Genomic DNA, 25,893 nt, shown 5'->3' with positions numbered 1-25,893 from the left:
TTAAAAAGGAAGAACTCAGATCTTCAAAATGACTGCCGGGAATGTCAAATTCCTGGGTGCAAGCGTCCAGGAACACAGTCCAGCAGGCTCCTGAAACGATCACACTCACAGTTGCCGTATGACCCAGTGTCTCGGTCTCCAGGCTGCTCTAACACAATCCTACAGACGGGGTGGCTTAGAAAAAACAGAAATTTATTCCGAGTTTTAGAGTCTGGAAGTCCTAGATCAAGGTAGCAATGGGCTTAAGTGTGTGATGAGGGTCTTCCTCCTGGCTCACTGACGGCGAGCTGACCCCTGGGTCCTGACATGGCAGAAGAAGCGGGCGAGCTCCGTAGGGTCCTCTTCGTAAAGGCACTTAAGGCCACGCAGGAGCGGTGGCATAACCTACCATGTCCAAAGGACCATCACACTGGGGATTAGGGTTCCACATACGAATCTGGGGAGGGGGCTGACGCGAACGGTCTTCTAGCACACCCGGCGACTGTACCCCTAGATACACACCACCCAACAGAAAACAAGTGCCCACAAAATCTTCTGCACACGTTTACAACATCCCAGTATTCATGAGAGCTGAGAGCAGAAGGAGCCCAGACGTGCGGGGCAGCCTGGTGCGGTCAGAACTCACATGCGTCAGAAGTAATGAAGCACTGATAAAACGCACAACATGAATGAGTCTTTAAAAATTACATGAAGTGAAAGAGGCCAGTAAAATGGCCACAAAATATACTAAAATCTCTATGATACGAATTACATCAGCGTCGCTCAGGGCTGCTTGGGGAGAGAAACAGAGCGCACAGCTTCAGGACTGGGTTTCCTTTTGAGGTCACGAAAATTCTGTTGTCGAGTTGAGAGGTCACCTATCCGTGCATATGCTGAACCATTAGTCTACACAGTAAGTGGGCAAACTGAACGTTATCGGAGCAGTATCGCAGTACAGCGGTGCAGAAGGAAAAGGATGCCGTGAGGATAAGCTCCAGCTCGGAGGTCCCGAGACCTCCTCCTCGCCACATCCACCCCCAGCAGCTGCGCCCTGCCAGCCCAAGGCCGCAGTCCCTGCCCACAGCCCACAGGCAGGTGCCTAAGAGCAGTCTTGAGACAGGAAACAACCCCTAACCATATCCCACGCGCATGTCCCATTTTACCCACGTACTGCTGTCTGCACAAGAACGCCGAGGACCACGGCTGTCGCGTACACTCCCATCAAGGCCACCAGGCGTGCGGTGCCTACAAAGCTTTGGCATAATCAACATGAAACACTCGTTGCTCCGAACAGAAGATTTAATACAGAACTACCTTCCAAGTGTTGCGAGAATGTCAGGGCAGCGGGCGGACACTGTGCTCTCTGGACCACACACAGACCACAAGAGTGACCGCGGGCGGACCCCGGGATCTCCGGGCCACACACAGCCCACGACACAGGGGAACTCGAGGCCTGCCTCCCTCAATGCCTCCGTAGCCACGCAGAACCACCGCACTGTAGGAACCAGAGGTCGCTTTCCTTCTCTGCCCCAGTGCAGAGACCAGGACGTCACTGACAGGCCTGAAGCCACCGACGGTGGCGTGCATTACAGCTGTGTGGAGATGGGAAGCACCATGACTGATGGGCTACAGCAGCAGAATGGTCCTCACGCCCTGTCCCCTCCCTCCCCAACAAACTCTGGCCCAAATTCAACCCCTTCCCAAGGAGCACAGGTACACAGAGTCTGGCAAAGACAAGGGGGATCCTCAGTCTTCTCTTCCCAGCTGGTGGACAGGAGGCCCCCCCAGTGCCTGCGCCCATGCGAGGTGACGCTCACTGCCTCGTCCCACTGTCACCGTCCACAGCGGGCACCAGCCGGCAGGAGAGTCCCCAAGGGCAGAGACCTACCCTAATATTAAGTTTCTAATTTTGTAACATGAAGGAGCTGAACATTGATAGAATTTACCCAGAAAAAATAATGTAGAAAAGGAAGAGTTTTACAACTGAGAATTTATTATGTTCCAGCTAATGACTCTAAATAAAGTCTGACTAAGTCTGCATCCGTCCTGGGCGTGCAGGTCAGGCCTCCGGGCCCCCCGGAGCAGCTCTGCAGCTTGGTGGGAACCATCCAGCGCCTCTGCAGCGCGCACTTCAGGACTCAGACCGCACTCTGACTCAGGAGAGCTGCCGGATGAAATCTCACCGCTCCCACCCCCTCATGCCCCCCCCAATGATCTTTTCTGACCTACACTTTCTATGATTTTTAAATGCTCAATTAGCAATCCCTGGGATAGCTAAAATCAAAACGAAACAAAGAAACAAAAAAAAACCCTGTATCTGTAATACTATGAAATAACTCTGCCTATAACTAGCAGTTAAAGTAGCGTGTATACTAGTGAGCTTAAAGTCTTCTCTAAACAAATGACATTCTAGCCAGCACGGCCCAAGGACGTCAGAGGGAACACATGACGGTTCTCTAACATCGTTAACTCGGGACTATTCTGTAAGTTCTAATCAGTACAATGCACGATATAGAAATGAGTTAAAACTACTCAAAAGGAAATTACAATTATTAATACTGAGACTAAATAATGAAAAAACGGAAAAGCATCAAATGAACTGTTAGACCTAAGGAAGTGGCTAAATAGAAAAAATTGCTTTATTACAGTTAAAGACGACAGGAAAGAAGCCACTCACGAGAACAAAACCATTAAAAATACCCAGAAAAAAAGTTTATATGTTGCCGTAACCAATTATATTAAAAGGAAGAGCTGAATAAATGACCATTATAAATGGCACATGACATTAGAAAACGTCACTTCTTCCTGAACAACTGCGCGGGGCTGGCAGGGTGACTTCTCGGTAGGGGCGGAGTGGAGGGCAGAACCGACGGTGGCTCGGGGTCGCACAGGCCTCAGGAGACCCAGATCCAGGCCGCTGCTCCCCGGGGCTCCTGAGACCCAGCGAGCTGCTGTCAACTCTGGCACTGCCGTCGGCCCTCAGGAGCATGGAACACAAGACCAGAGATCAAATCCAAGAGAGTGAGAGGAAAATCCACAGACTGAAAGAAAATATTAGCAAAAGACATACTGATAAAGGACTGTTGTCCAAAACATACAAAGAAGTCTTAAAAGCCAACAATGAGAAAATGAAAGCCCAATTTAAAAATGGGCAAAAGACTTGAACAAACAGTCACCAAAGACAGAGGAAAACCACAAAGGCGGATCCCTGTCCTCAAACCAAAACGAGCCTGTTCCCACTTCCCGGCGCAAAAACCCAACAGCGGCGGCACGGGCGGCGGCACACGGCCAGGCCGGTGCGCTCCTGAGGGTAGAGGGGCCCGGCATGTTTCTTCCAACGAGAATGTCCCGCACTGACTCAAGATATGCCGAGGGTGACCAGTGCATGAGAAGATGGTCCCTATCACATGTCACCGGGGAACTGCGAGTTACGAGACACCGTCACATAACCGTCAGGAGCAGCCACACTGCAGACCAGTTCCCCACACGGGCGCTGGCGAGGACGGGCAGTGACTGTCCCCGCGCTGCTGGTGGGCACGCACGGGCCATTCGAGGCCAGCATGGCGGCTTCTTTCAAAACGAACATGCGCTCACCATACGGCCCCCCAGCTGCACTCCTGAATTTCCACCCAAAGAAGTCAAAAACTTAGCACCACTCGAAAACCTGCGCACAGCTTCACTGATAATTTCCAAAACTTGGAAGCAACCAAGACGTCCTTCAGTTACTGCACCGCTAAATACGGTGGTCCATTCACAACAAAATCTTCCTCAGCACCAACAAGGAAGGAGCCTTCAAGCCATGAAAAGACAAGGGGAAACGGAAATGCAGATCACGGAGTGAAAGAAGTCGGTCTGGGAAATCTACGCCCTGCCTGCTTCCAACTCCATGGCATCCCGGACAAGGCCGATCTCTGGCAGTGGTACGACCAGCGGTCAGCACAGTTTTGGGGGTGGGAGGGGGCAGGCAGTGGGGAGACTACGTTACACGACACTACAATGACGGCGTGTCATCACACATTCGTGCGACCCCACAGAGCGTGCACCACAGAGTGACGCGGCCACAGGGTTCATCAGATCACCAGTGGCAAATGCACCATCCGGTGGGCGTGCTGATGCTGGGGGGGCGGTGCAGTCCATGGGACATCTCTGCATCGTCCCCTCAATTCTGCTGTGAACCTACAACTGCCCCCACCGCAAAATAAAGTCTATTAAAAACAAAAAGAAAACTAAAAACTGGCTCAATAACATGCAAGTAAAAAAAGTGAACAGGAAAGGGAAGACACATTTTTAAGTCTAATTAAAGGTAACTTGTAGGTATCTGTTATTTTTTTTTAAGATTTTATTTATTTATTTGACAGAGAGGGCAAGAGAGCACAAGCAGGAGGAGCTAGCAGTGGGAGAGGAAGAAGCAGGCTCCCCACTGAGCAGGGAGCCCAATGCGGGGCTCAATCCGAGGACCCTGGGATCATGACCCGGGCGGAAGGCAGTTGCTTAACCAACTGAGCCACCCACCTGTTATTAAATGCATCATAAAACTTAGCCAACCTGCAGGAATGGGACAAGAATACACAGAAGAACTCAAGAGAACAGAATGGAAAATCTAACAGACTGCAGCACACAGTGATCTAAGTACACGGTAGGTGGCATGAAAAAGAAGGTAAAAGAACTATTTTTTTAATGGATTTAAAATAACTGGTAATGTATTTTGAGAAAAAAAAGTTAAATCCGTATTTACACAGCAGACAGCAAAATAAATTCCACACAGATGAAAGAGTTATTCCTTTGAAATGACGCCATAAAGGAACTAGAAGAATCCGATCTCAGGGAGGAAGTGCCTCTCTAGGCATAAAAGCAAGAGGAAACAAAGAGAAATACACAGATTTTTATCATTTTTTTTAGAAGTTCTTAAATCATTTACCTATCTTAATAAAATGTCTAATTTGAGATTCACACACACTTGTAACAAATCAAATACTGGGTGTGGTAGAGTAAAACATTATTTGGTCTTTGTCCTAGTTTCCTGGCATGAAGCTTCTAAAACCCTTGGAATTTACAGCCTTTTGTATGCAAATCATGTGGCTGGGGAGGGGGCTAGAGCGCTGTGGCCGGCCTGGTCACCAGAAAAGCCGACCTGGACAGCACTTTGAGCCTGCTGCCATCCGTCCCCCGGCCCACGGAGGGGAAGCCCTGGAAACGGCTGGAGGGGTCATCTAGGCCCGAGGGGTCATCTGGCCAGCCCCGGTGATGGAGCCTCCCTCAAACCTCTGAAATGACAGGTTCCGGGAACCACCAGGCTGGCGATCACATTCAGGCGTTAGGAGGGGGCGTGTTGCTGCCCTGCATCTCTCCCCTGTGCTGTTCCTAAGTTTTATCCTTTATAGTGAGTAACGGCGAATAAAGACGTTCACTTGGAAATACAGCGTACGCATAAGACACAGCACCCGTGTGCTTCACCCAGCGCTGCTTCCAGTGGCCAAGACAGAGGCAACCAGAGTGTCCACTGACCAATGAATGCATAAAGATGGGACACGTGTGTACTCAGCACGGGCGTGCACGCACACAGACACACACACACAACGGAATATTACCCAGCAATAAAAAAGGAATGAAATCTTGCCAACAGCATGGATGGACGCATAGCATATTATGCTAAACAAAGTAAGTCAGATACAGAAAGACAAATACTGTACAATCTTCTTTACAGAATCTAAAAGCAAACAAAAGAAAAAAGAAAAGGAAAAAGAAATGAACAAACAGAAACAGACTCATAAATGCAAAGAACAATCTGTCAGCTGCCAGGCTCAGACGGGGAGGGAACGCAAGGTACCAGCTTCCAATGATGAAATAATAAAGACAAGGGAATGCGACATACGGCATAGGAAATGTAGTCAAAAACACGGGAACAGCTTTGTATGGTGACCCACAAAGTACAGAAATGCTGAATCAATATGTTATACACCTAAAACTACCATAATACTTTATGTCAACAACACTTCAAGAACATAAAAATAAAGCAGAGGTCTGCAAATAACGGCCCAAAGACCAGCAGTGCTGCTTCTGTAAATAAAGTTTTATCCGCACACCCACACGCGTGCATTTACCTGCTGTCTAGGGCTGTTTGTCTGCTTCGCGGCAAAGCTAAGTAGTAGTGACAGAGCTCATCCGGCGCCCAGAAGAGCTTCGTCTACTTACTATCTGGTCCTTTACAGTAAGCTAACGTGCAGAACACAGAGTAACTACTGGCTTCCAGTCACAAAGTTAGTGACACGGCTGAGGCCCAGGCCTGCCGCCGGCGGACTCCTGGACAGAGACTCTGTCAACACACCTTTTCCCGGGTTCCAGTGCACTTACCGATCGCATCACAAGCTCGGACACGGAAAGCCAGGCCCTGCGCATTTCCTGGAGCGCATCCGAGCGGCGCGGCCCTTCCCGCACGAGATCACTGGCTCGATCCTCACCTGGATCCTATGCTCCGAAAGGGCCGCCCTCCGGCTTCCCCGCTGCGCCCAGAGGGGCCGGCTCTGTCCCGATCTGTTCCAGCCGCCCCTCAGGCCTCCACCTCACCTCCCAAGGCACAGACTCTGAGCAGCTCTGAGAGCTCTTCTTCCAGCGTCTCGACTACCTTCCGTTCCGAACTCGGGCTCCGCATTCACGTCTAACAGACACCCTAGAATCCTACCTGCTTGGCTGCATTTGCCTCTAACCCCTGCTCCTCAGACAAGCAGTCCTTGTACAACATCACAGAGCCCTCCCGCAAAATCTTTATTATTTACCTAAAAGGTGAAGTCTGAGGTCCTGAACAGGGCTTTCCGAGTCTCCTCGAAACAAGTCTTCTGCGCCAGTGCAGCCGCACTGCTCGCCCTGTCTCCACACCCTGCCTCGAGAGCTGGCGGCGACGGCGCCCTCCTCCAACACTCAGGAGAGGGAAGTGTCCGGAGACAAGACCCTCTCCCGGGCCCCAGGCCTCCAGGCCTTCTCACCTGCTGCTCACCAGGCGACCCTCCGCACCCGCGTCAGCCCTGTGTCGGGCGCTTAGCAGCCCCCACGGCATAGTAGAAAGCGCAGCCGCCCCTACAGGGCCCTGAGCCAGAACTCACTGCCGCGGTGCTCCCTAAGGCACCGATCACTGAAACCCTAAAATCTTTCTTTATGTAAAGCATCAGCATTTAGAAGATGAAGAAGTTTATGGTGACCTGATGAGAGCAACGGTGCAGGGCGCCTGGCCGGCCCGGTCAGTAGAGCGCGACTCAGCCTTGGCCTGCGAGTTCGAGCCCCAGGCCGGGCACGGAGCCCGCTCACGCCCACACGCACGGGACGCAGCAACGCCTGCGCTCGAAGTCCTCTCGGTGACTGCGAGTTCACACAAGACCCTGACCTCCCTGACGTACTCCATAAACTGGAGCGACCGTCAGCAAGGCCCTGAGCCTCAATTACGCGACGGAGTCATGGCTCTTGGGGAAGGGCAGGGTCGCATCTCTGTCCCTGCTGGAGGGCTGTCTGCGCGGAGACCCTCGCCTTGTGCACCACAACGTGCCCGAATGCCGCCAGCCTTCCCACACGGCACCTCGAAGCCTCCTGCCGCAAGGAAGCCGGATAGCGCTTCGGCAGGACGCGGAGACCGTGCAGGACGGCACATCCCCCAGCACAGAGGGCCAGTGGGACCGCGAGGGGACAGTGGCTGGGGAGGGCGCTGCGGCGCCTGAGCGGCCTCGGCCAGGAGAGGGAAACGCCGACCCCCCGTGCAGCTCTGCCAGCCGGCGCGCTCGGGCCCTAACAAGCCTGAGCGAGGAGGCGACTCTGCAAACCCAGCACCGGCAGCTCACCACGGAGAGGTCACCATGAGGCCCTGCGGCGACACGCCTGCGGCGCTCCCCGCAGGGTCCGGCCCGCGGCACAAGCTGGTGTTTAACCCCCGGAACGGAGACGGCCACTTGCTGAGAAACCCATGTCTACCGGCTGCCGGGGGTCGGGGGCGCGCGTCAGCCTCGGGCTCCCGGGGTGATCCCAGGGTCCTGGGACCGAGTCCCGCTCGGGCTCCCGCTCCACGGGTGTCTGCTTCTCCCTCTCCCTCTGCCCCTGCCGCTCCCCTGCTGTGCACTCCCCCTGACAAATCAATATAAAAACCTAAAAAAAGAGAAATCTCCGTCAACGGAAGCGCTCCACTCACCGGGCGCTGCGGCGAGCTCTCCCAAGAGGCGTCGGGCTGCCCCTCACACAGCAGCGCCGCTGGGCACCAGCCTCGGTGCTTCCGCGGGCCGAGCGCACAGACGCTGCGCCATCTGCCAGGCTCGGAGGCTCGGCCTTTACGTCCTCGGCCAGGAGCGCCTGCCGCCGTCCGGGGAGGTGGATCGCCCCCGGCGCCCCCGGATGCGCTCCCTGTGCACCAGCCCCGGTCCTCCGGCAAGCTGGGTCCCCCCCCCATCAGGCTCTGTGATGAGCAGAAGCGACCAGAGTCCGTCTTCCCTCAGAGCAACTCCCGCTAGACTTTCGGGGCAGAAGCTCTGGTTTATATGACCCCCGCGACTCCCCAAGAAGAGCTTGCTCAGCATGTGCTGAATTCCCAGACGCCTGCCGTGAACAGACAGGAAAACAACAAAATCCAGGGGCGCCTGGGTGGCTCAGAGGGTTAAAGCTTCTGCCTCCCACTCAGGTCATGATCCCAGGGTCCTGGGATCGGCCCGGGCATCGGGCTCTCTGCTCTGCAGGGAGCCTGCTTCCTCCTCTCTCTCTGCCTGCCTCTGCCTACTTGTGATCAGACAAATAAAATCTTAAAAAAAAAAAAAAAAAAGTAAACAACAAAATCCATCCAGTTCTCAAGACTCATGCTTAAACAACTGGCGAAAGTGCTCCTCGGCGTCCGTCTTTGGCTTCTAACGCTAAAGCTGGGGTCGGTTAGCCCGTCTTACACCTTAACCCCCCTCGGTGACACAAGGCAAACAAGGCTGTGTTTCCCCCAGGTGTTCACCCGTCTCATCCCCTGGAGGGGTCCCGGGGAGAGGACGTGCGGCCTCAGGCAGAAGAGTCACTGCCAGTCTGACTCTCACTGAACCCACGCTGCCCAATGCACACGTGACGTGGACGGCTGAGTTTTCGAGAATGTTCTAAGTCATGCCACCTTAAGTAACAAACCAGTGACAGTAAACCCAAAACTAGGACTTTAAAGTCGTAGGAGTGAAGGCTGTAACCTAGCATTTATGGGGGCACACTTTACACAGCGGTACACCAGGGCCTGGGAGCGACAGACACCAGGCCTGGGTCGTTTCTGTCTGCCTGTCCCTCCCTGTGCCCACGGATGGGGCCGTGCGACTCTACACGGGCCCGGCAAAGGACTGGAAGGCCCCACAGGCCAAGCAAGCACAAGAACCCGCAAATCCTGCCAACGAGCTCGTCTGGATCTGGGGGAATTCTGGAGCTGTGCTGTCCATTCGTCATCCTAGCCAAACACGGGCTGGCATGGTGAGGATCCACATTTCTAATGATACGTCAACTTAAAAACAGTTACTCAGGGCCGCCTGGGGGGCTGTGTCAGTGAAGCATCTGCCTTCAGCTCAGGTCACAATCCCCAGTCCTGGGATCCAGGCCCGCGTGGGGCTCCCTGGGGGTTCTGTTTCTCCCTTTCCTCTTCACTCGTGCTCACACTCACTCTCAAATAAATAAGAAAATAAACAAAATCTCTAAAATCAATAAACATGAGACTTATCAAAACTTGTCTCTCCTTGTTAAATGACTGCAACCATTGATTCGCTTTATAAACCTTACTACTAAATTTTCATGTAAAATAGTGCATATTCGTGACAACAAAGGCCAGCAGCCTGAAGACAGCTCAGAAACGGTTTTCTACTGTGACAGCTGTGGTAGACAGTTCGGGGTTATGGCTGGTTCGGTTACCCACACCCACGCTCCGATTCTGAAGGTCTCACATCTCAAACTTACTAGGGCTGGACACTAAGCTATTCTTTTCTTTTTAAACAAGACATGGATTACAGCCGTGTGAGCTGATTTCCAAGGACACAGGACACCAGGTTCTCTGCTCTCCCGAGTGACCCCACAGCACGAGTGACCTGGCAGAGGCTGCCTGTGGGGCGTCCAAGACTGGAGACAACGCACAACACACAGCCTCCTCCTACTGAACCTGGACAGATCCACCAGTCCCTCCCACTGTGAATCCCTACTTCTTCAAGTGTTAAAATAAAATCTTGTAGGCAGAAGTTTTATAGTAGATGTGTCATGAATTTGAAAATGTAATTCTACAGAAAACTGGCTTTGGGACAGAGAAGGGTCCTTCTGAAGGGACTAACTGCTTGTGGGGTATGACTAGCCCATCCCGAGTCCACACGACTTGGATTTCCACAGCCAAGGGCTTCCACACAGTAAACCACACTCACCCTGAACACCGTAACACAAGAAACACAGCCACACCTCACTCGCAGGACCCACAGAACAAAACCCAAACGGCAGTGACTTCTGAGATCCAACACAAAACACACATTCCATGAAAAAATAACTGACCACTTGGGCTGCATTAAAATCAAAAACTTCTGCAAACACAACAGAATTAAAAAAATTAAAACTTCTGCTCTGTGAAAGCCACTGGCAAGAAGGCAGCCCACGGACTAGGAGTAAATGGTTGAGAAAGACATCTGTGATAAAGGACTGTTACCAAAACACGAACTCTTCAAAACCAGTAAGAAGAGAACAAGCAACCGGGCTGACCGAGGGCCCGAAGCTCCGGGCACTTCAGCGAAGAGCCGGGGAAGGAGAAGGTGCTCCAGGTGGCCGGCAAGGCAAGCTGCAACCACCGGTCCCCACCTGGCGCCCAGGGCACCGGCCGCACCGCGTGCTGGCGAGGCGGCGGCGCCCAGGTGACTCCCACTCCCTGCCGGCGGGATGCAGAACGTGTGGCCACGGTGCAGAGAGAGCTGCGGGTTCTCCCAGAACTTAACCACCTCCCACCCTCCCCGACGCAGTCCACTCTTGAGCGTTTCGCTGAGTTAAAACTTGAAGCCCACGCGAACACCTGCACAAAGCAAGCAGCTTCGTTCCTAACTGCCAAAACCTGCAAGCCACCAGAACGCCTTCCACAGGCTGATGGACACATGGTGCAGCTGCGGGATGAAATGTTCCTTAGGTCTAAAGAGAAAAGAGCTCTCGAGCCTGGAAGGGACAGAGGAACCACAAACACAGACTGCTACACAAGACAGGCCGGCCTGAGAAGGCTCCGTCCCGTATCTAACTCCAGGACCTCCCGAAAAGACAGACCTTGGGGCACAAGGGAGGGATGAGGAAGTAGAACAGGGGGTCTGTAGGGTCTCAGGATTAGGGAAACTTCTGTTTCTCTAACAGTGCAGACATTTCATGTTACATTCTTCAAAATGTATCAGACACCCCCCCACCCCCAGGGTAAGTGCCTGCGTGTCCCATGTGGACCCCCGGATAACAGAGGTTCGCCGGTGACAACAAATGGGCGAGGACCAGGCAGCGAGGGAACAGGGAGTGCGGGGGGTATGAGGGAACGCGCTGCCTTCTGCACGCAGCTGTGCTGGGTACCTGAAGAACAAAGTCTATTAAAATATGAAAAAAATACACTGTGAGCTAAGATGACAATTCTGTAAGAAAGAGGATCCATTAGAAGCGTTAACAGTGCACAGCCAGGACCGATTCCCATTCTTAAGAGCTCATCCAGAAACAGCATTTCTAATCTTTAACCAGTAAGAATTATTTACAATACTAAATAATTCCGTTGCCACATACAAGCAACATGTAAATGCTCCACATTATGTTTACGAGAGTGCTGCTCAGGGCACTCATAAAATCTCCGGACTCAAGCAGCTGGAAGTTGGATGGGCACGAGCACGACCCAACAGCGCACGGACGGGCCAGCTCGGAGCGGAACCGTACTAAACGGTTCATCAGATGCACTTAAGTCCTCCAAGAAGTAGCGGCTTCAGTCTGGAAACTAAGTTTCGTTCCTCCCAGCGGGGAGGAGACATCTCAGCGACCGCAGCGCCTCGGAAGGAAACACATCATTAACCTCGGTACAAGCCTCAGCAGCAGCAGGAGTTTCCAAACATTTAACAAAAGCAAAAACAAAAACAAAAGAAAAGAGAAAAAGAAATTTTATGACCACGTCCTTTTAAAAAGAAAAGCTGAATGTCTGACCTCGATTTCATGGGGCGAGAGAAGGACCGCCGCGCGGGCACGGGGGAGGGGCACACGTGTAACGCGTCCAGGCCCCACCTGGGATCCTTTTTAATTAAGAAATTCTGAGCATTCCAAGCATGTCTCCCGGCTGGCACGGCCCGCGTCCGTTTTCCGCACGAAGGACACCTGCCTCCTTCCCCCACACAAAGGTTCACGGAAACCCTGACCCACAGCAGTGTCCGAGCGCGCCCTCGCGTCCGCGCGCAGCCCCCCTGCCCCCAGCCGCCCGGACCCGCGCGGCGCGGACTCGCCAAGGTCCCAGGGGAGCCGCTCCCCGGCCCCCGGCCCCCGGCCCCCGGCGAGGACGTGGGGTTCAACGCCCGCGAAACCGGGGGGCCCGCGCGGACCACAGCGGCGCGGCCCCGCGGCCGGGCCTCACCTGCGCAGCCCCACCTGCGCGCCCCCAGCCGCGCGCCCCGACTCCGCACTGCCCCGGGCCCGGCGCGCGCACCCCTCCGCGCGCCCCCCGCCCGCACCTCCCCCTACCTGCGCGGCGGCGGCGGCGGTGGCTGCGGCGGCGGTGGCCCGCGGCGGACCCTCTGGCAGGCCGTCCTCCTCCTCGGGGGGCTCGTCCAGGAGCACCCGGCTCCGGTTCAGCTTCCACATGCTCCGGGGAGGCTCCGCGGTCCGTGCGTCTCCGCGCCCCTGCTCGGCCGGCCCGCAGCGCGCCGACGCTCGGGCTGCGGCTCCTGCGGGACCGGGACGCGGCGAGTGGGGCAGGGCGGGGCGGGGCGGCGGCGGCGGGGCCCAGCCCACCCCGCCGGGACCCGACCCACCCCGCCCGGACCCGACCCACCCCGGGCGGCCCGAGCCCCCGCCCCGGCCCGCGCCGGGCCTGCCCACCATACCCGCCCCCCGCGCCCGGCACAGGCCCCCTCCCCAAGCAGGCCCACCCGCACACCAGGCCGCCCTCCCACCGCACCCCGGCCTCGGCTCCTCCTTGTGGCCCCCCAACCCAAGGTCGCTCCCCCCACCCCGCGAGCCCCGGGCCCGCCCGGGCCCCCAGGACCACGCCGCCCCTCCTCCCAGCGATGGTCCCGCCCCCCTCACCGCCCCCTCCGCGAGACCCCGCCCCCCACGGCCTTGTCGGGGGAGGGGGCCCGTCCCACCGCCCTCACCCGGGGCTCCCCTTCTGGCGGCTACCGCTCACCCCTGCAACCCTCGGCCGACACCCCCACCCCGAGCTGACCCCTTCACCTCGAGGCCCCGCACCGCTCACCACTCCTTTCATCCTGGCACCCCCCGCCCTCCCCCACCCCGGGACCCCTTCACCCCAGGCCACTCGTCACCCTCGGCCTCCCCGCTCCCGAGCTGACCGTCCCCTAAGCCAAGCGGTGCCCCTCACCCCGAGACTCCCCACCCCTTACCGCCCCTCATCTCGCCCCCCCCACCCGGCAGCGCTGACCCAGGACCCCTCCCCCAGCCCGGTCCGACCCCGTCACCCCGAGGTGACCCCCTCACCCCGGGACCCCCATTCCGGGCCGCCCCTTCAGCCCGAGCCCGCCCCCTCCTCCTGGGCCCCGCCTCACCCCGGGACCACCACCCTTCCAATCCCCGCCGACCCCTCACCCCGGCCTTGGGGCGCGGCCAGGTCCGCCGGGCGGTGGCGCGGGGGCGGGGCCCGGGCGGCCCCGCTGCGGTCACCATGGCGACGGCGGCCGGACGCGGGGCAGGCTGAGTGCGCATGCCCACTGCCCTCCGCCGGCCGCGCTTCCGCCCCCAAAAGGAAAGGCGGCGCGCGCCGGGCTGTGACCCCGGGGAGGACTCGGCCTCCGGCGGCGGCCGCCGTCCGGGAGGGACGTGGGTCGTGGGTGTCTCGGGGCGCGGGGGCGCCCGGCCTTCGGCGTTCCCGCGGACGAACCGGGGCTCGGGACCGGCCTGCCCGCCCCTCTCCTCCCCGCACTCCGGCTGCAGCAGGTGTGCGCGGCCGCAGTGTGCGGGGCCGGGGCGTGCGCGGGGCCGGGGCGTGCGCGGCGGCGGCGCTGGGGCTGCGGCCTCGGCCCACAGAGGTGGACGGCTGTGTCCAGACGCGGGCCTGGGCAGGGCGGGGGCGGCTTTAGGGCCATGGAGGACCGGGCCCAGGAGAAGGCCGCAGGGTGGCCAGACCCGGGCCGGGAGAGTCTCAGGGCCCCACGGACCCCGCACGGGTCCCGCAGCCCGGCTCGGGGCCGCCCCGCACGCTCCAGAAGCCCCACTGGGCAGTGCTGCGGTTCGGGGCCCCGGTGGGGCCGGGATCCTCAGCCTTTCCCGACCCCTGCCAGACAGCACTTATGGGTGTAGGTCACAGGCTCTCCCGAGAAGGGACTTTTCTGGGCCCAGATGGGGCGCCATCGCTGCCGGCGGGCGTGGGGCAGGGCCCTGCTGGACCCCAAGCTGGACAGTCAGGACCACCCCGAAGCACAGGATGTCTCGCCCGTCTTGCGCTAACACATTCCGGAGTACAACATGACGCGCATTTCCTGTCTGAAAGGAGACGAGCAGTAGGATACAGAAGACCCTGCGCTGGGGGGTCAGGGAAGTGCAAATGAAGACACACACGCAGCAGTGGGTGCTCAGTACGATCTCACTCACGCGCGGAGTTCAAGGGAAAACCAAAGGAAAAAAGACAACCCAGAAAACTTAACTCTGCAGAACAAACCCATAGTCTCCAGAGGGGAGGTGGGGGGATGGGTGAAGTAGGCGACTGGGCTGAAGGGACACTGGTCCTGGTGAGCACGAGTGGAGCGCAGAACCGCTGAGTCACTACACTGCACTGCGCTAACTGTACTGGAACTAAAATGAAAAACCTAGTAAAAAAAGACACTCACCTACCAAAGTGTGCCCAACAAACATTTATAAACACAAATCTAGTGCTGGGAACAGGGTAGGGACGCCCTCATGGGCTCCTGGCAGCGGTGTAAATGGTACAAACTTTGAGAAGGCAAATTTGATCTATTTGTTAATAGCTGTCAAAGTCTAGCGTGCGTACCCTCCTACCCAGCAAATAAATTTGTATAAACTTTTTACTCTATATATTTCAATATTGCCTACATTTTTATACCAAATACACATTCATGTATTACTTGAGTAATTTAAAAATATATTTTATAAAAGCAATCCAGAGTTGTTGGCTTCTGTAAACACTTTCTTAAGCTTTGTAACTTTACTACACTAAAAATAAGAATCATCACCGAGGGTACCTGGGGTTTTTCCAGAAGTGATTAGCAGCACAGCATTTACAATGAAAAGCGGGTCTGATTCTGTCTTGAGGAAGGGTCTGCAGGAGTGCTATGGACAGACCCACTGGAGACAGCCTACGGGCCCTTACAGGGTTAGTGGTGAAGGTCTGGAAGGGGCCGAGCGGCGGAACAGGAGAAAGCCAGATGTGAAACAGCAGCCAGCTACCTGGGAAGCAAGACCATGTGGCCACAAACCCACAAATCCTCACCTCATATTCTCAGTAGGTCACGAGGATGAGCAGATACACAGTCACACACATACCTACCCACCCCCTCCCAAACATCTCCGGACTCACCAAGTACAAACATTATCGAATCACGTGAAACCATAGAACACTTACTAAAGAATCACTGGTGGGAATTAAAGTTAAGAACTCCTTCATCCTGGGATGTGTAAGAATGTTAAAAATGTGTTTTTACACACACCTTTTCAAACCAGGTCACAAGCTCGGCCTTCAGGCTGGGAAGTCTTAAGAAATAGCAGTGCATAGCCCATGCGGTGGTGGGTACGGCTCTCTGTCCTCCCGGTCCCGTGGGGGACTGTCGAAATAAACACAGTCCAAGCACAAACACTGATAAAAGTCCTACATCATAAAGCAGAGGCTACAAGACAAAGCCAGGATCCAAACCCAGCCCTTTCAAGGACGCTACAAACAAAACGTGGAAAGCCAACTCAGAACACTTCAACAAATAACACAGACCCTCTCATTCATGTGAGAGGGGCCGGGGCGTGTGCTCAGACCGCCGGCTTCCTTTCAGTTTGCTCAGTGCACGTTCCTGTGCTTTCAAAATCTTCATTGTAAGTTCAGCTGTGACCCCCTGCAAATCCAGGAAGGGGGCCAGACTTCCTAAATCAAAAGGCTGAATCTCAGAATATTTTAAACAGCATTCATGTTATTTCTGGGAGAGCACGGCGGGGAAGGGGGTCTAGGACGGTAGGAGATGGAAGGCCAGGAACCCGGAGCAAGCAGGGGGTCATCCTCCGTGTGGAGTTTCAGGCCTCCCACCTGGGAAGCACTCCCCACATGCTTGAGCAAGCTGACCTTGGGTCCTTTAGTCACTCATTTATGATTTTTATAAAATTTAGTGGTGCTATTAAACTTCACAAGTAGTGCACTTCACACAATCTGGGGTCACAAAAAGACAACATTACACACAAGAGTTCATTTCTGTATCCAGAAAGACGTGATTGAAAACCCTTCTGTGTCTTGAGTCCTCCTTCGGAAGAAGCTGCTTTAGCCCGAATTTCCCTGATTTGCCGATAGAGCCCCTGAAAATTCACTAGCGGAGAAACTCTTCTTACTAAAGGTCAAGTCTGCCATCCTGGTCTGAAGGCTCAGTTTAGGGAGGTTTGATTCTGGCAAATTAATTTTAAATGAGAGTGTGCTCTGGGGTACCACACAGAACTTACCCCTTTTCTTTCTTCCCTTCTTTCTTCTTCTTTGTTTCTTTCTAAGATTTTATTCATTTGACGAAAAGAGACAGCGAGAGAGGAAACACAAGCAAGGGGAGAAGGAGGCAGAGGGAGAAGCAGGCTTCCTGCGAGGCAGGGAGCCCAATGCGGGGCTCGATGAAGGACCCTGGGATCATGACCTGAGCCAAAGGCAGACGCTTAACCCACTGAGCCACCCAGGTGCCCCCCACATAGAACTTTCTAGAACCAAAACTATTTGGAAACTGAAAGAATGGCCTCGGAGGGAGTGAGCTCCTCGGCCGGCTGCCCTAGGATGGCCAGTCTTCTAGACTTGGAAATCATGTTTTCCAGTGAGGTGGGCCATGTTTCCTGTCTCGGAGCCTGTCCTCAAATGCCTGGGAGTCCCAGAGGCAGGTGCGTGTGCCTGCGGAGCTCCCAGATCCTTCACCATGGCTGTGGAGGGAAGTAACGTTCTGTACCTGTCACTCCTTGCCTGAAGCTTCTCAAATAGCCTCCCCCCCCCCTGCACGTCCGCTCCTCACGTGGTGCTGAGAACAAAATGTGTGCCCAATATCCTCCGGCTGGTCAAGTAATTCTCTCTGCTTCACAGTGCTGACCGACACGAAGCTGGGAACTGCGGCTTTCTGAGTGCTTCCCGCATTCCAGAAACTCACTAGTATCCTCTACACATGACCTCACGTAACGGAAGGAACACAGAATTTGATGGTTTTTTTGGTCCATATATTTATTATATTGAGTGTTCCTCTTAAAAATTTTTATTAACATATAATGTATTATTTGCTTCCAGAATATAGGTCTGGGACCTGTCACCATAGCACATACCCTCCCCAATGTCCATCACCCAACCACCCCATCTTCCCACCCCCCTCACTCCAGCAACCCCCAGTTTGTTTCCTGAGATTAAGAGTCTCTCATGGTTTGTCTCCCTCTCTGGTTTCATCTTGTTTCATTTTCTCCTCTCTTCCCCTGTGCTCCTCTTGTTTCTCAGATTCTTCATATCCGAGAGATCATACAATTGTCTTTCTCTGATTGGCTTATTTCACTCAGCATAATACCCTCTAGTTCCATCCACATTGTCGCAAATGGCAAGATTTCATTTCTTTTGATGGCTGCATAGTATTCCATTGTGTATATATACCACATCTTCTTGATCCATTCATCTGTTGATGGACATCTAGGTTCTTTCCACAGTTTGGCTATTGTGGACACTGGGGCTATAAACATTAGGGTGCACGTGCCCCTTTGGATCTCTACATTTGTGCCTTTAGGGTAAATACCCAGTAGTGCCATTGCTAGGTCGTAGGGTAGCTCTATTTTTGACTTTTTGAGGAACCTCCATACTGTTTTCCAGAGTGGTTACACCAGCTTGCGTTCCCACCAACAGTGTAGGAGGGTTCCCCTTTCTCTGCATCCTCGCCAGCATCTGTCTTTTCCTAACTTGTTAACTTTAGCCATTCTGACTAGTGTGAGGTGGGATTTCACTGTGGCTTTGATTTGTATTTCCCTGATGCCGAGTGATATGGAGCACTTTTTCATGTGTCTGTTGGCAATCTGGATGTCTTCTTTGCAGAAATGTCTGTTCATGTCCTCTGCCCATTTCTTGATTGGATTACTTGTTCTTTGGGTGTTGAGTTTGATAAGTTCTTTATAGATGTTGGATACTAGTCCTTTATCTGATGTGTCGTTTGCAAATATCTTCTCCCATTCTATCGGTTGTCTTTTGGTTTTGTTGACTGTTTCCTTAGCTGTGCAAAAGCTTTTGATCTTGATGAAGTCCCAATAGTTCATTTTTGCCCTTGCTTCCCTTGCCTTTGGTGATGTTTCTAGGAAGAAGTTGCTGCGGCTGAGGTCGAAGAGGTTGCTGCCTGTGTTCTCCTCAAGAATTTGGGTGGATTCCTTTCTCACATTGAGGTCTTTCATCCATTTTGAGTCTATTTTTGTGTGTGGTATAAGGAAATGGTCCAGTTTCATTCTTCTGCATGTGGCTGTCCAATTTTCCCAACACTATTTGTCGAAAAGACTGTCTTTTTTCCATTGGACATTCTTTCCTGCTTCTCGAAAATTATTTGAGCACAGAGTTGAGGGTCCATATCTGGTTTCTCTACTCTGTTTCATTGGTCTGTGTGTCTGTTTTTTGTGCTAGTACCATACTAGCACATGTCTTGATGATGACAGCTTTGTAATAGAGCTTGAAGTCAGGCAGCATGATGCCCCAGCTTTGCTTTTTTTTTTTTTTTCCCTTCAACATTCCTCTGGCTATTCTGATCTTTTCTAGTTCCATACAAATTTTAGGATTATTGGAACCCAGAATGTGAAGGACATTGACCTGGATTACAAACTTAGGCTCTACTTAGAAAAAAACAAAACCTGAAAGTTTGCACCAAACCCACATGCTGGTCACATGTGGGGAGTGTACTGGGGGACAGAGCAAGCTGTATATAGTTATGGAAGTTATTACAATACATATGTGTGCCTGATATATTATGTATCTACTATGAATTATGTATGCCAGACGTTCAAAAATATTTGCTGTTTTGAATTTTTAAGAAATTTACCCTATAAAATATAAACAATTTGCACATAGGCAACTTACATTAAACTTGAAAGATTGATTTATTGTAGTTTATTTCATTTCTTCTTTTTCATGTAAAAAGCCCTAAAATGGTCTCACCAACTATACTCACATATATACGTAATGATGACAAATAAATAAAAACACACATTCCTGCAATTAAACATAATATACACTATAAATATTACAAACAGTCACGTACGTATGTGAACTCGGTTTTCTGTTTTGGTATTGTTCTATATTTTTCAGATTAAAAACTCCCTTGGCAAATATAAATCACTTTACCCGTTGACTTCCTTGGCCTGTGACCAGGGCCCCTGAGCTTTCTGACCTCTTGCTCCCGAAGGGGCAGGAACAGGAACACCTCACAGGTTATGAGCTGAGGAGATGGGACAGGACTGGGAGGTTTGCCAGCAACGTAGAGACAGGACCTGCGTTTACTGTGAGGCTTTCGGAGTTACTCACCCTCTCTGAGCCTTGGACTTGGGTCTGTAACCTGAGTGTGACTCCTCTACCTCTTGCAGTAAAGCTCCCAGGACCACTGCTTCTGGGTCTCGGAGGCAGATGGGTAAACGCACCTGCTTTTACCGACCCGTGTCCCACTGGCTCGCTCGTGAACCAACAAGCCCACGTGAGGAGCCAGAAGTCTATCCTTGACGAACGGCGGCGCGGCTCCTCCAGGCTCTCAGCCTTTACCGCCTAATCTTTGGTGAGGCCCCGTGGGGCCTGCCTCGCCCAGTCTCAGAGGACCCCCGCCCCGTGTCTGGGTAGGTGCCTCCCCAGCCCCCTCCCCAGATGAATCCCATCGCCCCGCCCACCTTCAGCAAGGAGCCTATGAGGTGGGTCCAGAAGGACCCCAGCCTCCCCTCTGTGACTTCCCTATGTGCCCCTACCTGCTCCGGGGGTGCACACACCCTCCCCTCTGGCGTGCGCGCCTGGGCCCCACGCGGTGGTCCCGCGGATGGAGCACATCCGAGTAAGCAGTGTATAAAATGGGTCAACAGAAGGTCAGTGGGATGGCACAGGGACGCTGAGCCCCTCCCTGCCCGCAACGGTCACCCCCACCTCAGTGACTGCCCCTCCTCTGTCACCTGACCCCAGCCCAGGGCGTCCTCATGGCCACTCATGCTGGCAGGAGTGGGACTGTGAGACCACAGACCAGCAGCAGGAGCTGGAGTGCCCTAACCTCCACACCAGCCTCACGTCCAAACCCTCGTTCAAATCGCAGCCCACGTCTGAGTCATTCCCTTTTAAATTACAATCATTGAAACGGTTACTCTGTATTTATGTGTGCATATATATGTATCTTTAAAATACGGAAACTCAAACTCAGAGACATTTTTAAACAGCCGCTGCGGTGGACAAGACAGCCCACCTGGGAGTGCAGGCTTCGCTGGCTGCTGGCTCTGTGACGCGGGGGCTCTCGCACACCTCCCTGAGCCTCGGCGTCCCGCCACAGGCGCAGGGCTGGGGAACGGTCACCTCCTGAGGCGGCTGGGCCTGGCACACTTCAGTGCTGAGCCCCCAGGACCTGCGGATGGTCGCCCTGAAGGTCCACAGCCACGCCCGGGAGGTGCAGCTGGGCGGTGAGACGGTGGGGAGCAGGCATGTCCCCCCCCATGTGGCAAGCTGCTCCTGCACCAAGTGTCCCTCCTCCTCTGGGACGGCTCCTGGCAGGCAGCTCCAGCAGAAAGGCAGCAGGCAGAGCAGTGAGGGGGACGGGCTGGAGGACGGGGGTCCTGCTACTCCACCTGCCCCCCACCCCCAACCCGCCAGGACCCGGGAAGTGACACCTGCTCAGGAACCTGCGCCCAGTCCTTAACAGAGCAGAAAACGGTAAGTTGGAGGGAGGAAAGGAGTCTTGGGAGCTGGAGGTGGGGAAGGGCCCCCCGCAAGCCTCCTGGGTTGCAGAGCTGGGGCCCACACGGGCAGGGGAGCAGGAGGAAAGGGTGTGCGTTCCCGAACCCGGAAGGCAGCGTGCTTGTGGTGGGCTTCACCCGGGGGGGTGGGGGCCTTCCAGGGAGAGGCTTGATTTAGGGGACACGGGGCCCTGGGAAAAGCACTGGCGAGGCGTGGCCGTCGGTGACAAAGTCTTGGGCGGGACGACATCCAGTCTCCTGGCCTGTGACAAGCGTCCATCCTCCAGGCCTATGAGCCTCCAGAGAGGGGATGGGTGACCCCTGGTCCCTTTGGAGGGTCTGTCTTTAGGCAGACGAGGGGCGTTCAGTGAAAGCCTCTCCACACACTTGCTGTGTTTCTAGTACCTTCCGCTCAGAATAATCAGTGGGCCCGGCAGCACGTTTTGGGGTGCTCTGTCCCAACCTCCAACAAGCTGAAACCGGGACAGAGACAGCTAACCCCCTGCAGGGCTCACCTGCGGCGGCACTCCAGGGGGTGTCCAGACTCGGGGCGTCTGGGCGCTCGGCTGGGCGCTCGGCTGGGCGCTCGGCTGGGCGCTCGGCTGGCGCAGTGCACACGCAGGGCCGTCTGCCCATCTGGACTTCCCCAGCCACACGCCACACACAGCATGCACCCCGACACACAACACGCGTGCACATCACACGCACGGACGCACAGACACAGAACACACGCACAGCACACACGCAGCAGCGCACGACGCTCGCCTCTGCACGGAGCTCGCAAGGTCCTGTGGGGAGAAGCAGGCCGCCCCGAGCTGGGGAACCAGCCCTGAGTGAGCGGACAAACCTGAGCTCGGGGCTGGGAAAGAGAAAGAGACAGAAAGGATGGGACTGGGGTGGGGGCAGCCGGTACTGCCGAGACGACGCTTATTTGTCCCCCAGTTTTACAGGGTTCCAGCACGACACAGCCACGCAGCAGTCGCCTGGATCCTTGTGTTTGGAACACCCAACAGTAAGTGACAGTTTCCTCCTCCAGCGCGGCTACATGCACTGCATCCCACCAACTGGCTTAAGGGCAAATCTGCTCGTCTAGGCTCCGCACCCGCCACGGTGCGGCGTCCGTGCCTCTGCGGGCTGCGGGTCTGCTTCCCACCACGCTTCAGGGCTGAACCGCACTGGATGAGGCAGGTCCCGGACCCGTCCGAGGGTCGCCAGGACCCGGCAGCTTGCCGTCGGTCACCACAGTCCTGGTCTGTGCGCCGGGCAGGAGCAAATCTGGAGCTTCCCCGGGTCCATGAGGACACCCCGTCTCACCACTGAATTAGTCTTTAAGAAGAAAAACAGCAGGACAATCCTTTCAGCCGTCGACAGAGGGCCGCTGACCACCCCGTGCCGATCCCTGACCCAAAGGAGCAAAGCCTGGACCACGGCGGCCTCACAGTGCACGGGATCCGCTGGCGGGACCGTCCTGGGGAGCGAGGTGTCCGAAAACACAGGGCTTGCTCGCCGGTCCCCACCACCTCTGCCTGCTGCTCGGAAGCCCTGTCGGGGCCGTGCTCTCCCCACCCCCCTTCATCTGGTCGTACGTTACAGCTTCCACCATGTGCCTGTTCCTTCTCATCTGACTCATCGACAGATTTACTGTATTGGCGTTAAGATACTCACAGTCTTTTTAAAAATAGCGATCTCTTCTGCTTACAAGAGCAATCTCCCTCGTAGACAAGGGAGAGCACAGAGCAATCCGCTGTGCCCATCTGCAGTAACTTAGGAATCAAGCCAAGCGACTTGGCGCCTCAAACACAGGACAAACAGCTCCTGGTTCCGCCAGGTTCTGCGGCTTTAAACTGTGACCCGTTCCAAGGCGCCCTGCCACTCCCCTCCTCCCCCTGCAAGATCCACCCCCCACCACAGGGCCCTGAGCTCACGGTGGCCCTGAGTCAGCAGGGGCTCCCACTCCTAGCTGCCTCCCCCAACCCCCGCCCGAGGAGCCGCGTCCCCTTCCTGGGCCCGTGGCAGGAGCTCCCGGAATTCCCGGAACTGCACGTCTGCCAGCGTTCTGGGCGCTCTGGGCCACGCGCGTCTCCCCTGCCTCTTCCTCCTCCCTTTGCCCCATCTCTCCTCTTCTCGCTCCGGGGCCGACCCGGCCGCCACGCTGACGCCGATGGGCCAGGAGCTCCGGGCGAGGCGCTGGGCGATCCGCAAGGCTTGGGGAAGGGGCAGTGGGTGGGCGCTCTCTGCGGCGGGACCCCGCGCGAGAAGGAAGAGCTGAAGTCGCTGCAGTCACGACCGTCTACAGGACGTGGCTGGAGGAAGGCCTGTGCCACAGGAGAATTGCAGCTTTCCACACGCGTGTGCCCAGGAGGAGAGGAAGCTGAAAGCGGCGTCCGGCCGTTTGGAGTCAGAATCCACCACCGGCACGGAGAAAGGTCTGGGTGGGGCCCAGAGGGTCCCGCTGGAACAGAAACCCACGGCTTGTCGGTCACCGGCCTGTCTCTGCCACCTTCCTGCTCTGGAAAAGCATCTTTCCTGTCAGGGAACAGGCTCCCGGGGCCAATCCCTCTTCCTGAATCTCTGCTCTGGTCAGTGAACGAGTCTCTGGAGTCGAGCTCTTTCTCAGACTCAAAACAGGCTTGAAGCAACTAGTGCTCCTGCGGGAGCTGGCATGAGGGACGATCTGTGGGCAGGACCCCGTCCCCTCAGGCTCGGGACAGCCGGCTGGGGAGGACCCCTGCCCCCGTCTTTGGCCCCACACACGGCTCCATCTGCACACAAATGACTTCTGTCTGTCTGTCTGTTCTCTGCGCTTCTCCGTCTGGGGGACCAGGCATCAGGCACTTGGAGGAGAACGGCACTGGCTCGAGCGGCCAACGGGGCTCTCATCCCCCAGACAGACAGAAACATTCGTTTCCGGAGAAAGGAAAACACTCAGGAATGACAGGAACCAGGGGTACCAGAGGGCCCAGAAGCTGGGCTGTCTGGTGCAGAAGGTCAGCGTGGGGGTCCACCAGTTGGAGGTCCACCAGCAGGAGATCTCGCGCGGGGTCCCGCCGCAGAGAGCTCCCACCCACTGCCCCTTCCCCAAGCCGTGCGGATCGCCCAGCGCCTCGCCCGGAGCTCCTGGCCCATCGGCGTCAGCGTGGTGGCTGGGTCGGCCCCGGAGCGTCCCTGTGGCTCCGTGTCTTCCCTCTCCCGTGGCTCCGTGTCTTCCCTCACCCGTGGCTCCGTGTCTTCCCTCTCCCGCAGACCGTGGCATCCTTTCAACCTTCGGGACCGAATGCACCTAGGGAGTGTGAACGCAGAGCTGAGGGCCGGGGGGGAGCCAGAGAGGGGAGACGGGGCCCGGGTGAGAGCCAGACACGAGGTCTCCCTCGACTGGCTCCTTGCTGATGGCGGGGGTGTCAGACAGTGCAATGCCCATCAACTATTTCTCGGAGGTGTTGCTCTAATTACCTTCCAGTGTCACCAGACATTTCCAACGACAGACCTCCGTTGGGTCTACGACGGAGGCTGTGGCGTCCGCGCGGTTCCTGCCTTCCCCAGAGCTGCCGCTCTCAGGTCCCTTCATGTCCATGAGCAAACACACTAGTGATCAGCTGAACACGCTCAGCTTAGTCATTTTACTCAGAAAGTAAGGTGCCTTGCCCCAGTTCCAGGCACGGGACACCTAATTCAAAATGGGGTCAGCCACGTACAGTTCATCAGGCTGCTCACAAGTACAAATTCTAAACGCATTACGTTTATGCAGGAAATCATAAGGCAGGCTTTCGTTCATGCATGGATGGTTCAGAATCACCTTGTAAAGGGTACCTGCCCATGCTCTGAGTGAGGTGTTTCCTGGATGTTATCAGAGCTTGCTGGATCCTTGTCACAGAGTGGCCCCGGGACTTGCAGCCATGCTCTCCGTGTGGGTCTCTGGAAAAGGCAAGCAGCAAGAAACGCCGTGCCGTGGCACTGGAACGGCGTGGTTTCTGACTGGGGAGGCATGGAGTGGTCCTGTCAAGAGGGCTAGCAAGTCCCAGTGACGGGGTTTGGGAATATAGGGACGGTTCCGTGGGGTGAGGTCTGGAGCTGATGACCAAGAAAGAATTCTTGAGACGCCTTCTGTGCAAAACGGTGGTTTCATGAAAGCATGAAGACAGGACGGGTGTGAGGAAGAGCGCTGCCCGGGGGCTTGAAGAGCGTGATTGTACACTCGGAGTCGGGAGGCTTCCAAAGAGCTTCACATGCTAAAGAGGGCCGTCCCACAAGATACCTATAAGATGCCAGAGGCTGTCAACTTAGCGCTGGTTTCCCCTCTAGCAGGACAGTGTCGTGAAGATAGGAGGTCCCTGGAAGAATGTGGCCGTCCCTGCCCGCCACCACAAGCAGAAGCAGAGGGACAGACAGAGCTCCCCTTACAGGAGAAAAGTCATGTTAGGCCCCAGGCCATCTTGGGACTCTGTGAGACAAACAGCTACCGTTAAGCCAGGAGAAACCTGTCATGTGCAGAAGTGACACGGGGCGCATGACCACGTCACTCATCTCTGTGGGATCTACATCGAAACCTCCCTGAACAGGCAGGTATCAGACCCACTGGGGCCGGAGACCGGGTGCCGACTCCTGCCGCCCCGTGACTCACCAGGTGAGTCA

At 55.5% G+C, this 25,893-nt stretch overlaps 1 protein-coding gene across 1 annotated transcript in view; it reads right to left on the bottom strand.

Annotated features, from left to right (window-relative positions):
- The window catches only part of TDRP (testis development related protein), a 44,350-nt gene extending 19,515 nt beyond the window's left edge, over positions 1-24,835 (bottom strand). Inside the window, exons 1-6 of the mRNA XM_032328920.1 lie at positions 24,715-24,835; positions 24,216-24,381; positions 20,781-20,984; positions 20,497-20,548; positions 13,750-14,215; positions 12,667-12,869 (exon numbers count right to left, since the gene is read on the bottom strand). Of these exons, the coding sequence (XP_032184811.1) occupies positions 12,667-12,869; positions 13,750-14,215; positions 20,497-20,548; positions 20,781-20,984; positions 24,216-24,381; positions 24,715-24,835 (1,212 nt within the window). The remainder of the gene's footprint in view (positions 1-12,666; positions 12,870-13,749; positions 14,216-20,496; positions 20,549-20,780; positions 20,985-24,215; positions 24,382-24,714) is intronic.
- Positions 24,836-25,893: the final 1,058 nt, after the last annotated feature.

Source organism: Mustela erminea, chromosome 21, assembly GCF_009829155.1.
Source record: "Mustela erminea isolate mMusErm1 chromosome 21, mMusErm1.Pri, whole genome shotgun sequence".
Classification (NCBI taxonomy): domain Eukaryota; kingdom Metazoa; phylum Chordata; class Mammalia; order Carnivora; family Mustelidae; genus Mustela; species Mustela erminea.
The sequence above is the reverse complement of the archived record's forward strand: the minus strand, read 5'-3'. Positions and strand labels throughout refer to the sequence as shown.